This window comes from Lissotriton vulgaris, chromosome 6 (genome assembly GCF_964263255.1).
Source record: "Lissotriton vulgaris chromosome 6, aLisVul1.2, whole genome shotgun sequence".
NCBI classification, from domain to species: domain Eukaryota; kingdom Metazoa; phylum Chordata; class Amphibia; order Caudata; family Salamandridae; genus Lissotriton; species Lissotriton vulgaris.
The window spans coordinates 1,798,226,232-1,798,239,996 of NC_141694.1; the positions used below are offsets into that span (position 1 = coordinate 1,798,226,232).

Below are 13,765 nucleotides of genomic sequence, written 5' to 3' on the forward strand. Positions count from 1 at the left end.
TGGATGATCCCCATTCCAGCTCAAAGGACTGTTATCCAGGCCTTAATTATGTCCAGACTGGACTACGGCAAAGTGTTATACCTGGGCTCTGACAAGGCAACAATTTGTCGGTTGAAGGTAGAACAGAAGACAGCTTCAAGACTTCGGTACAGATTTTCTAAAATTTGCATTGATCTCTCATCTTCTCCCTGAGCTTCACGGGCTCACAGTCTATAAACGCATTACATTTGAAGCTCATGAGACCTCGTTATATCCAGGTCCTGGTGGTGCCCTATCAGCACACTCGAGCTTTGAGATGTCTGAATCAGGCTTTGTTTACTGTGCCCAGATTCCACCTGTCCTATATGAAAGGGCACTCCTTTTTTCTTACTTAAGCCAGAAATGATGCAACTCCCTTCCAGAACACTTGAGAACTTGTACATGGCTGCTTGCTTTTTGTAAGGGTTTGAAGTTCTGGCTTTTTTAATCTGCGACTTCTTCAATTCTCCACCTTACTGCTTCTGCACAGGGAAACCCCTGGGGTCGCTGTGCGCGTTCAAAATCTTTAAAAAAAAAAAATTGTGCACCGCATTGACCTCGGGCGTGTGGAAGGCACCACCCCTGCATCATAGATCTATCCAGGATAGCTCAATGTTAAAAAGAGAATTGGAGTATCTTCTGCTTCCAAACTGCTGTGTTATTTGACTACCGCGTCAGAGTGCTCGACAAATTAATATTATTACTATCACCAACATCATATAACAACATATGATTTCTCTGCCCATCTTAATGGCTCTGAGAATCTGCGCAAAGTTAATTCTGTATTGTTTCAACCAGGGGCATCAATGTATACAAAGTGATGACATGTTTGTCTACAGAAACTATAGGGTAACCTGGCTGCCCCTTCAACCCCAAATATTTACTGATATATACTTTATGCCAACAAAATGTACTTTTGGTGATGTTTAGAACAGCATAGCATATATCCTCAATATGTTTTTGTGTACAAGTTAGAAGTAACAAATTGTGGAATTGTACTCATAACGGTGTATCCTTCAGGTGTTGCCTGCTTGATGTGACTCTTGGCACTCTTTCATATACTATTTCCAATCCAGGGATCCATGTGTGTGTACAAAGTTCCTCTTCCCGATGACGTTACCAAAGAAGCTGGATATGACCCCAACTTTGGGATGTTTCAGGGAATTCCAAATAATGACCCAATGAACGTACTGGTGAGGGTGTACGTTGTAAGGGTAAGTGATGTGGCATAGACTTTGCAGTCTTTCTGCACAGCGATCAAATTGGTGTAATAGCTCTATAGTCAATATTATAAACCCATACCCAAGTCTAGAGGTAGGCATTCATTGATTTCCGTATCAGTAGCACCATAAACTTGCCTTGCTCTTTCAAGAACACATAAAACCTGAAAATAATTTGTAGATGTGTAAATTTGCAATGATATTTTACATCGAACAGTTAATCACACTTGCCATATTCCCTATGGTCTGTATCTTGGAATGTTATCAACATACTTATGGTCGTACCGAGAAATGAAGAGACCACATTCATCAGCACATGTGGCAAAACCGTTTTTATGTTGTGCTACAAAGTAGGATTTAGGGCCTAGGCCATTTACACACCACAAAAACCTAGGTGGCATCTCGATGCAGCAATCACTGATGGGTCGGAATTCATGGTTCTGGAGCATGGGCATCCCCAGGCGTTATCGTGTGTTAAATATACTATTGAACAGTAAATGTGAGCCTCCACTTTATGCAAACAGATTTCCAAGAAATGAAAATTTAGAGTATTTTATTGAAATCATCATATTACAATTTATAGTAAAACCATAGTGATGTGGCAGATGGCACAGAGCTGAATTGGCCAGTAGCAATTGTTAAGCCACCCAAGGGGCCGAATGGTGTCAATCAGCTTTATTTTGCCTTGTGGCTGACATCGATTCCAGAATTTGAGATTGACTTGGATTCGAGAATATGAGACCAGTTTTGGGAGGCAGATGCTCCAAGCTGATTAGAACCAGACGTGGTTACAAAGCATTAGTAATACTGTTCGTAAATCTCAAACACACAAGCATGCCCCCTGCAATCAATAACTAAGACAAAGTTCAGGATAAGGCTCACATTATCCCTAATAATTGCCAATATATTGGTTTATCTGATCTCTGATATGGCTACTGTAAACAGCATGTTAGAAGTGCTCCCATTATTTGACAGAATAGTTAATAATCATAATCTATTTAAAACAAGCATTAGCAAAACCAACAAGCCTGGGTTTAATGTACTTGAGCTTGCAAAGTCAACACATTAGTGTTAGACACAGATAAGGTACCCAAAGGCGTGGCGAGCGAGAGAGCAGTAGATGTAGAAGTAGTCCTCGTGCAGGTCACTGCAAGCAGTGGAAAGATACACCAAAACAGTCAACACCATTGAGGGAGAGATAAATACTCCACCGGGCTTAGCCAAGACATGACTGAAAAATTCTCAAGCCACTGACCAATACGGGTTGGTCGAAGAGAGTGTGGTTGCAAGGGGTGGTCCCATAGCCCAATCTATTTATATTATAACCAAGAGGTCTGTTTGACAGCTGCGCTGTAAAAATCTGTACCTAAAATGCAACAATATTTGAAGACGTATGGTAGGCGCTCTGCTCAAAAATAGTCCTGTGTGAGGACCACAAGGTCACCAAAATTAACTATCTGCATTAACATTCATATGTACTTGCTTATTTATTGTGTGATTGTGAAGTCCAATGATCCTTTGTAAAACTTCTGAATGGCATGCTTGTATCCCTCCTCCTGCTGTGTTGCTCTTCAGGGAGCCTTGTCTCACATGATCTTAATTGTAGGCCACAGACCTGCACCCTGCTGATATCAACGGCAAAGCCGACCCCTATGTCGTCATCAGGTTGGGGAAAACTGACATCAAAGACAAGGAAAATTACATCTCCAAACAGCTGAACCCCGTCTTTGGAAAGTAAGTCATGAATGTTTGTGCGCTGTTTGCCTTCCCAGCCTCATGCTGTTGTCCTCCTTGTTGGCTGTACTTTGTATCTGCCTGTGCACTATGAGCTTTTGGATCATTTGATAAGCTCTTCTATGTTCTTCTTCCAGGTCCTTTGACATTGAAGCCACATTCCCCATGGAGTCCATGCTGACTGTTGCTGTGTATGACTGGGACTTGGTGGGTACAGATGACCTGATTGGGGAAACAAAGATTGACCTAGAAAATCGGTACTACAGCAAACACAGGGCCACCTGTGGAATCTCACAGACCTACTCTATGTACGTAGATCCAACTCCTGCGTGCACTGATCTTAATTGTATGCTTCTTTGACTGTGTCCACTCTTGCAGTATAACTGTATAGTTGCTCGGTTATCTTCATGGAATAGATTTTGTCTCCTTGGAACACATTGTATTTAACTGCAATGGTGGTAAATCAGAATATTGTTCACAGAATTTTATCTGACGTAAATTTCATCTCCTAACTATCTGTTGTGCCTCAAGGACACCAAGAAAGGCGCTCAAGGTTTGTGAATCCACACATCGTTTTACCCCGAAAGCCTAATTTTCTTCAAGAAACATTTCAGGAGGGAAAGGAGCTTGGGAAGGCGTATTTATTTCAGGAAGCCAGTTACTGACATTTTAGAATCCCCCATGTTGCCTTCTTTGCTCCATAGTTAAACAGTAATAGAAATAGGTAGGTTACATCATCATTCCCAATCCAAGTTGGTGGACACAGCGGATCTCTATGGCTGCTTCCCAATCCAAGATGGCTCCTATACTTCCTGTGATGTCACATTCTGTTACGATAATATGAAAGGCTGCTGAACTCCGGTGAAGATGCACCACAATGCTGAAAATAGTATTTTTACTTTTGTTCTTCGTCCCTCGTCCTAGATTTATTTCCCATTGTTTTTTCCGCTGAATTTTCTTTTGATTCAAGAATGTTCTGCAAGCCTCACAATTTCAAATTATTCATCAGTCAGTCCTGGGTAGTTTTGCATTTATTTTAAATTTTTATTAGGACGTCAGGACAGATAAAATGTTACACAAATTTATACAATACCAAAGATAACTGAGGTCCAAATTTCTGCATTTATTCCACCCCCCTCCCCCCACTCCGGTGGAGCCCAGCAACACAAGATAATACAATGAGAGAAAAGAAAAAGAAGAAAAAGGGGTTATTTACATACAATTTACAATTAATCCTGATTTAACCATCTTGTTAAAGGTTCCCAGATCTTTTCCCCCTTACCTAGCTCTGATTCCCCTTCTTCTAAACACCGAAATCTCCCATTTATAAGTAGACAGTAATTGGCCACAACAGACATGCATAGAAGGAGGGTTCTGGTCAAGCCAAACACTGGCGAGACAAAGCCGAAATACTGCCATTGCTATATAAACTAATTTCCGATCGGATTCCTCCATTTCCTGATTACTAATCCCTAATAATATTACCCGGAAGGTTAATGAAACAGAGTATCCCAATATAGAATCAAGGTATTGTTCAATTTTAGTCAACAGTTGGGAAAGACTTGGGAAAGGGTGCTCTCTGCTGCCAGCAACCCACACTGAGAGCAATGTACCCCCGAAATCCCGCCCCACCTATGAATACGAGCCGGAGGGATATACAGTCCTGGGTAGATTTGCATTCTTATTGTCATCTTTGCATCAACCCCTGATGTGCTTCTTTGAATGTATTATTACACCATCCTCCAGTGGTTTTTTCCACCCCTGAAGTTTTTCTCTCCCTTGCAAACTTCCTTCAAGGCACCTGCTTATCATGCGTTATTGCTCTATATATGTGGCACAATAGCTACAGGAAGGCATCATGCTAGTGTCAGGCAGCACTGAAGTTAAGAAAGAAGCCTCAGTCCAGTCTGGAAACCTGCTGGCAACATTGTGTACACATGTATTGTGCTATTGAGGGGAAGATTGTCTATTATTAGCTCTAAAACGGCTAGATTTTTGTAAATGATATTTAGGACATGAGATTGTGATCAGACGATAGTCTGACAAAGTTAGTCTGGAGGAGGTCTGGACTCAGGGGTCCCCTCTATTCTAGTCTCTTGGTTGGGGAAAGGGTAGCGGGACAGTCTCGTTACCAATCTGGTAGATGAAGTAGCTCACAATCCTCGAGCTCGGCATTCTAGATGGTCGGGCCGCGGCGGAGCCAGCAGGTCCCGGGATGGTTGAAGGTAGCGACGGTCCGCGGCGGAGCCAGCAGGTCCCGATGAAGGAGGTGGTTACAAACGGTCCGCGGCCACGCCAGCAGGTCCCAACGACGAGGAAGGTTTCAGAAGGTTGCGGCAGCGCCAGCAGGCAGGTCGATAGTTCGCAAGGCAGGGCTACGGCAGCGCCAGTAGTCCGTCAAGGATGAGTTCTTCACTGCGTCTCTCGACTCCAGGATACAACTGCCTTCCTGCTCTGGAGCTGCCCCAGTTATAGGTCTGGCGCCCTTTGATGTCCGGACCCCCGCACTTGGAGGTCGGGAGGTCCAGGATGAGGGAGTCCAGACACCCAGCAGGGGGGTGGAGCCAGCGCCCGGGGGAGCTGGGGCGATCGGCACCTGGCGGGGGAGAGCCATCGACACCTCTTTCTCCCATTGACCTGCCAAGTAGTCCGCTCACCTCCTGGGTGGATGGTGGTGCCGGGATGTCGGGGCCTGGCCAGGCCCAGGGTTGGGGTCGATCGGAGGCCATGCGGCCTCGTGGTGCTGTGTCCAAGATGGCGCCCAGGCCGGGCGAGAGGGCCGGTAGGGAATCGGGCCCATGATGGGGAGATGTCCAGGGGTAGGGGTCCCATATGAGACGGGAAACGGGGGGTTGTTGCGTGTAACACCTGAAGGGCCAGGCTCGGGCCTGGTCGTGCGGGGAGGGAGCAAGCCTTTCACGTGGCCTGTCCAACACCCCTGATGTAGTCTGCAAACAATGGCTTTGTACAGTGCATTCCTGTGTAATTTTTGAACACTCGGTTAACTATTCTGTGCATTTAAAAAAAAAGAAATAGCTGCATATTTGTGGGTAGTGGGATGTTCGAGCTGTGTGAAAGTGAGGCCAAACATTGATGGCTTTGAGCTGCCACAAGTCCCAAGCAATATGACGTCCAAAAGTAAACTGAATTGTTTGACAAGTCCCTAACTCAAGTAGTAGCTTGGCACAGGTAGCAAGCCCTCCCTACCACAAGACAAACACGGGGCTGGTGCAATATAGAACCAAAACAACAATACAGTTAAGAAATCAAGATCTTAAAATATCTAGATTAAAAGGAAAATAATTTTACATAGTCATAATAAGTAAGTAAATCAGCGACAGGAATCAAAAATAGTAGCAACAACTAGAATTGTTCAATAAGAATAAAGTTAGAACCCAAAACTCAAATTTTAGTCAATGGTTACTGTGGATCTAACCACCCTGTCCCACCAACTCACGAGTGACCTCAGTTGGGTAAACGTTTGTAGTTTGTGCTAGAAAAAAGTTTGACCTCCAGACTTACTTACTTTTCTGGAGGTCATAGCTCTTCAAAGGGGCAAGCGGAAGCTCTAGCCAAGCAGAACCATCCAACGTTGGATCTGTTTATTGAGTGGAAGCTGTATATCCTCAAATTTACCACCCAAATGGTCAGAGCAGGAGAAACTGCTAAAATGATAGTTGAAAGTTTTGACTCCAAGTTGGCAACACTAGGGACACTGTGAGCAGGAAACAAGCACAGCTGGCTCAAATTAGGCAGGAGGAGGCAGTGTGGGCAAACAAACATAGCTGACTCAAAAGTAGGTAGGATGAGGTATTGTGGGCAAACATAAGCGAAGCTGACACAGGCCATTTCCAGAGTTGCACTACAAATCAGGAAGGGACTGTGGAAAAAGAGGTGCACTGGGCATGTAGGAATTGATAAAATTGTCTTGCGAGGGAAGGAAGTTACATGTGCGACCTTCCATGCCACTAAAATGAACATGGGGAATTAAGCAGGGTAACATCACCAGTGGGGAGCGAAAAAGTGAAAACCCCGGCTTACGTTAAGTAGATCCATGAAGGCAGTGAGGTCCTATCTGTTTGAGGATTTGTATGGTTATAACCCCAAAATCAAATTTATCACCTATATAAGTATCCCCAATAAGCACCCTGGATCATCATTGAAACATCAGAGGGGGGTTGTCCAGCTGCAACATCCCGGGGTTCTCTAGTAATGCTTTGCATCTTCTCTTCTCAGTCACGGCTACAACATGTGGAGGGACCCCGTAAAGCCCACTCAGATTCTTTCCAAGCTCTGCAAAGAAGGAAAGTTGGATGGACCTCACTTTGGACCAGGAGGGAGAGTCAAAGTCACGAACAGAGTTTTCACCGGCCCAACAGAAATGGAAGATGAAAACGGTAAGTGAGGTGCAACAGTGGTGAGAGGAGGATCACACTGGCAAATTGTGACCATTTTCAGTAAAAACAAGCCTTCTATGATTTGTAACACACCCAGAAAAGACAAATTACAACCTATTATTATTGCGATGTAGAAATGCCTGGCTAGTTTAAGCATTACATTGCCCACATCAGCTAAATCTATTTAATACATTTGCCAACATGTACATGTTGTCGAATCCAACCTGTGCCCACAGTACCTAGACCTGGCATGGGCAATATATTGCATTCCCCTTTTTCTTTTTATAAAAATGTTCTTGTTTTAAACAAACTGTTGTCCATTACGTATTTGTACATTAGTATGTGCACTTTCTCATACCTATTTAGACCTTTCAGATGGATGCTAGATGTATAGAATAATGAGGTAAATGCAGTGTGTAGGACTGTGTGTGAGTTTATCTTGTGCGTATGGCATAATCTTACAATCCTCTCAGAATGTCCACCGGTTTCAACTAATCACAGAACTTTAGTCCTGATCTAAGAGGATGCTAACAGTGATGTATCAAGAGGGGGGCCAGGTATCTTGCCTCACCTCACACCTGTGCCCTACCAGAGCTGTTCAATGAGCCAGGGGGCGGCAAAGAGAAACAAGCAGACAATGCACTTTGACACAACCACATGCCAAAGCCATGTTGTTTGCTTTACATTTTTTAATTTGACTTTGTATGTGTGTGTGTGTGTATATCTATATATATATTTAACGTTTTTTTCTTATGCCAATATCTTTGGCGCCGTTTGACAAATCTTCGCAAACTTGTCCAAACTAATGACGGCTCCTGTCTTGAAAGTTTGGGGGTGATTCGTCAAGCGGGGGCTGAGAAAAAAGGGGGGTTCCAAAAAGCATTTTCCTAATGTTCATTTACATAGGAATTTTTGAAAAGGCTATATATAGCCCGAACTGCTGAACGGAATTACATCAAATTTGGCAAAAAGGTAGCTCTCGGTTCAGAAAGCGCCCTTTTTATTAATGGTGTAAATCCGTTCAGTAGTTCCTGAGAAATTACCCCCCCCCCCCCAAAAAAAAAGTTATATATCTGAGCACCGAGGAGGATTTGCGAACCCTCCCGAGCACGAGCTTAATTTTGATTGGCTGCCAACACTCCAAAACAGGAAGTGTTAGCAGCCATCTTGTGACTCGGTAACCGAGTCACAAGAAAACAGTTAAAATAATGATAAAAAAAACAAGAAAAGGGGGCAAGGTAGAAACACTGTGACCCCCTAGGCCTGCTCGGGGGTCCCACAAGGACCCGCAGGGCCATAAAAAACAATTAAAAAAAAAAGAAAATCGTCCGAATTTGCGTTGGGTGCCCGAATCGGCTGAGGGAAAAAAAAAAGCGCAGACTACTGCGCTTCCTTTTCTATAAACCCCCGAGTGGGCCAGGTCCCAGGGACAATGTGCAATAAATTAGCAGGGTCCCGCGGGGGCCCCCCGCAGCCCTGGGGACCGCCACCTCCCCGGGGCATTCATCATTAAGGGCGGGGGGCCGTCAGCTCCCTGGGGCTTAAATGAAAATTATAACATGTGGGGGCCCCCCACACTGCCCCGGGGACCACCACATCCCCTTTATTCTAATGCGGGGGTCTAATACGGACCGCCGGCCCCGGAGACCACCACCTGGCCGGGGATTTAATCAGTTAGGAGGGGGGCCACGCGGCCCCCTTCCTAGAACCTCGATGGCCCTGGGGCCGCCACCCTCCAAGACCGGCTCCTGCAATGTCCTGGGGTGCCCACCCCCGGGACATAGCTGTTTGTTATGGCAGGGCGGAAGCCCTGCTCCCACCCTGCCATAGCAAACGCTGCTTTGCTTCTTGGAAGCGAGAGCAGGAAACCGTCTCTCGCTTCCAAGAAGCAAAGCAGTATTGGTTTTGGGCAAGGGAAGCTGCATTTCAGCAGCTCCCCTTGCCCAAAAGCAATTCCGGCTTCCGCAGGAAACGGGGAGCCGGCAGGGACTGTGGGGGCATTGGGGCTTAACTCACCAACTTATCCCCAACTCGAGGGCCGGCCCGGGGGATGGGGACCCCGGGCCTGAAGTGGCCCTGGGGAGGGGGCCACACAGCCCCTCCCCTAATTGAACAATAAAAAAAGAGGCCATGCCCCGGGGATGGGGTCCCCGGGGCCAATAGTGGCCCAGGGAAGGGGGGTCACTGGGCCCCCTTCCCGTTCAATTATTATTATTTTTTTAAAATAAGGCTGGGCCCCAGGGGAGGGGGTCCCCGGGCCATAAATGGCCTCTAGAGGCTGGCCATGTGGCCCTCCTCCCCCCAAAAAGCTCAAGGCTGGCCAGGCCCTGGGGGATGGGGTCCCTGTGGCCAGAAGTGGCCCAGGGAAGGGAAGGCCAAGGGGCCCCTTTCCCATTTTTTAAATAAACAGATAAAATGCTGAGGCTCTGGGGATGGGGTTCCCAGGGACCAAAAATAATGAAGGGAAGGGGGCCATACAGCCCCCCCTTCCAAAATCAAAAGAAAATCCGGTGTTGCGGGAGACCCCGCCCCCTCCCTGCACCATTGTGTAGGAGGCGCATTTTGGGTTGGGGGGTTAAGTCCCCTTCATTCCTGAGGGTCCCTGGGGGCCAAATAGCCCACCAGGTACCTCCAGTAAGACCTATGTAGTAGGATTGCTGAGAGGTGGTCCGAGGCCATGCACCTTTTTACACCACTCTGCAAACGTGCCTCTTGGCGCACTGCTGGTGAGGCGATGAGGTCCTCTTGTGTCCTGAGAACCTCAGGACACAAGTGTACTTTATCGCCAGAGCAGCAGTGCACCAGGAGCCACGTTTGCAGAGTGGTGTAAAAAAGAGGTATGGCCTTTGAGCACTTTCAGCAAACCAGCTGTATGGGGCTTACTGGAGGTAACAGGAGGGCTAGTTGGCCCCCAGGGACCCTCAGGAGGAAAGGGGACCTCATCCCCCAACCAGGAGCGCGCCAGGAGGCGCGTTTGCAGAGTGTTGGAGAAAGGGGCCGTGGCCTGTGTCCACCTCTCAGCAATTCCAACGTGTGGGGCTTACTGGAAGTAGGCTAGTTGGCCCCAAATGACCCCCAGCAGTAAAGGGGACTTCAATCCCTATCAAGGAGCTCGACAGGGAGCGCGTTTGCAGAGTGGTGGGCAAAGGGGGAATGGCCTGCTAAGAGAAATTAGCAATCCTGCTGTGTGGGACTTACCGGAGGTAATAGGAGGGGTGGTTACCTCCAGCAAGTCCCACACAGTGGGAATGCTAAAAAATCTTCGTAGGCCATGCCCTTTTCTCCACCACTCTTCAAATGCGCCTCCTGTCAGACTACCGGATGGGGGATGAAGTCCACTGTACTCCTGGGGGACTTTGGGGGCTAAGAAGCCCTCCTGGTACCTCCTGTAAGTCCTACACAGCGGAATTCCAGAGTGCTGGTTGGAGTCCCAGCACCCTTTCTCCACCACTCTGCAAACGTGACTACTAGTTAAAGAAGCATTTGCAATGTAGTTGGTTTCGTATTTGCAAGAGTTAAAGCTATTGGCATTGTAAATGTAAAAGTTTTTTACTTATGTTTTTTGGTGTAGAGTGGATGTACATTGTGTGTAGTGGAATTATGTGGTATGTTGTGCAGTAAAATTATGTCAATAGAAAGTATGTGGTATTTAGTGTATAGGAATTATGTGGAGTGGGATTATGTGTTTTGGAGAGTAATTATGTGGTATTGTAGTCTGTGTTGTGGAGTGGTAACCTCAGGTTTAGTCTTCCTCGTTTCCATAGAAGCTAAACTATAAACTCAATGAGAGCCAATAAAAGAAGGAATCACTGAGGAGCACTTTTTTTGTTGTTAAATGTTTTTATTATTTCAAATTCAATCTCCAACAATGACACAGTACTTCGTCCCCAATGTAGTCCAGTATAACAGTTTAGATGCAATACACACAATTATCAGGTTTACACAGCCTTTTAGGCAACAACCCTACTCGGGCAGGCGGCAACTTTCAGCTAATCAGGCGAATAAGGGCCAGGGAACCACACAAATGAGCAGGCAGTCAGCCGTACCCAGCACCACGCAAGGAGTAGAACCCTTTAAAGCATAGCTTGTAGGACTTCCCGTCAGCCCCAGACCCTAGCAATCACCTTCCCCACACACTCCAGAGCCAGGACCACCCACCCCAATGAGTCTCACACACTGCCAACACCCACCCAGCTCTGCACTATCACCCCCCCTCCCAACAAAATTATCAAGGCCTCAGCCAATCCCCGCTGGCTCATGCACATTCTCCGGCCTTTCACCATTTAAGCCATCCATCTTGACATCTGCATTCCGTTCCTCTCACTGCATGTAATTAACATACAGACCCCAAAAGTTTTTGGATCTTCTTCTGGGGGGGGTAAAAGCTCGCTATATAACTCCGACTGTGTGGAGCAGTAAATCATATCACGGGACCATTGCTGCAGCGTCGGGGAAGGCCCCCTCATCCAACACAACAGCACTCGCAGCTTGGCCACAAGTAGCCCCATATCAACCAATCTACGCACCGCCTTGGGCAGCGCCTTAGTGTATCCCAAGAGTGCCATCAAGGGAGTCAGTGTGCGACTCAGGTCGACCACTCTACTCAATTCCACAAACACACTTTCCCAGTAAGTATGCACTCCCGGGCACATCCATGCCAAGTGCATAAAATATGCTACTGGTCATCACACCTGGCATTTTCACGTAAGCCATATCTGCACAACCGTTCAGGTGTATAGTATATTTTGTTCAAAAACTTAAAATGCACTAATCTATGCCGTCCATGTAGAGACACTCTTCTGGTGTTAGTGCAGCAATAAAACCACTTGTCGTCTTCCAATTGTACGTCCAAGTCACGTTGCCATGCAAGTCTAGCCGCAGTGTATTTGTGTGACCTATGTGAAATCGCTATCTTATAGATAGACGTAATAAGCTTACGGGATGAAACGTTTTTAATAACATGCGTCAGCTCGAGAACCTCCGCTGGCTCTTCCATGCTGTCACCCAATTGTGCTCCAAGTGCCCCACTGACTCTATGAAATTGGAATCTGGTCAACAGGGAGAGTTCTTCCATATCGCCCCTCACCTGCTCCAACGTGCAGGCTACACCATCACGGAACAAATCACCAGCCACGACCCCCCGCTCAGTGCATGGTCCTATCCATCTCATCCACTCTAAAGGCATGACCGGTGGGTATAGCAATGCCCCCGCCTGATTCTGTACAAGGCAATTCCACGCGTGCCGGGTAGCATTCAATCAGTCGAGAATGCCCGTTCGTCGATCCACAGTCTCCATAATAGTAGCCGGCAGTGGGATTGGGTCAGCAAAAAGCCTCTCTAGTCTCAAATACGGGACATCCGCATCGCCGTGAATCCAACTGTGCAGCTGCGCTCCCTGGGCAGCTAAGTAATATAATTAAAAATCAGGCGCACCCAGGCCGCCTAAGTTACATGACAGCACTAGCACCTCCCACTTCACCCTAGCCTGCCTGCCTCCCCACGCCAACTTCAACATCAATTGCCTTAGATTGTGAAAGAATATGCGCGGCAATACCAGCGGGATATTCATGAAGAAAAACAAGAGGCGGGGCAGCACCACCATTTTCATAATGGAGATACACCCCATCAGAGACAAAGGCAGGCGGCACCACAAATCAACTTCGTCTTCTAGCCGAGAAATGGCCGTCCCATAATTTTCTCTAAATACTATATCTGCATCCGTGTGCAGTCTCACGCCTAAATATCGCACGGAGACTGTAGTCCACTTAATGGGCATTCCATATCAAATTCTGTAGTGTTAGGTGTCAATGGGAGACTTACCCCAGTTCACCCGGAGTCCAGACAGCGCACCAAATCTGATTACCTCCCTAATGAGGAGCTAAGTTATTTTCCGGATCTCTGACTTACAACAGCGTATCATATGCGTATGTGGATACTATTATTCTGTACGTCGGGAATCCTATGCCTTCATTACCATGATATTCCTTCAACGCGCAGGCCAATGGTTCCGCCACTAGCATACAGGCGCGGCGACAGCGGACAGCCCTGTCTGGTACCTCTGTTAATATTAAAAGGGGCCGTGACCAAATCCCCAATTCGCACCCTAGCCGTTGGCTTGTGATAGAGTGTCCCCAGCATTTGTAAAAAGACCGCCTCCAGCCCCATTCTTTGCAAAACTTGCATCAAAAAGGGCCATTCCACAGAGTCGAACGCCTTCTCCATATCCAGGAAAACTGCTACCGCCTTTGTGTCCTGTCGGGTATGCTGCATTACCCCGAATATTGTACGGAGATTATATGTTAAATTCCTGGATGGAATAAATCCCGCCTGTTCTGGAGCAACCAAAAGATGCGCCATCAGGGCAAGCCTAGTAGCCATGACCTTAGCGAATATTTT

General features: G+C 46.8%; 1 protein-coding gene across 1 annotated transcript in view; it reads left to right on the top strand.

Annotated features, from left to right (window-relative positions):
* The window catches only part of OTOF (otoferlin), a 784,068-nt gene that overhangs the window by 643,419 nt on the left and 126,884 nt on the right, over positions 1 to 13,765 (top strand). Inside the window, exons 35-38 of the mRNA XM_086928061.1 lie at positions 1,095 to 1,232; positions 2,845 to 2,972; positions 3,110 to 3,280; positions 7,209 to 7,369. Of these exons, the coding sequence (XP_086784187.1) occupies positions 1,095 to 1,232; positions 2,845 to 2,972; positions 3,110 to 3,280; positions 7,209 to 7,369 (598 nt within the window). The remainder of the gene's footprint in view (positions 1 to 1,094; positions 1,233 to 2,844; positions 2,973 to 3,109; positions 3,281 to 7,208; positions 7,370 to 13,765) is intronic.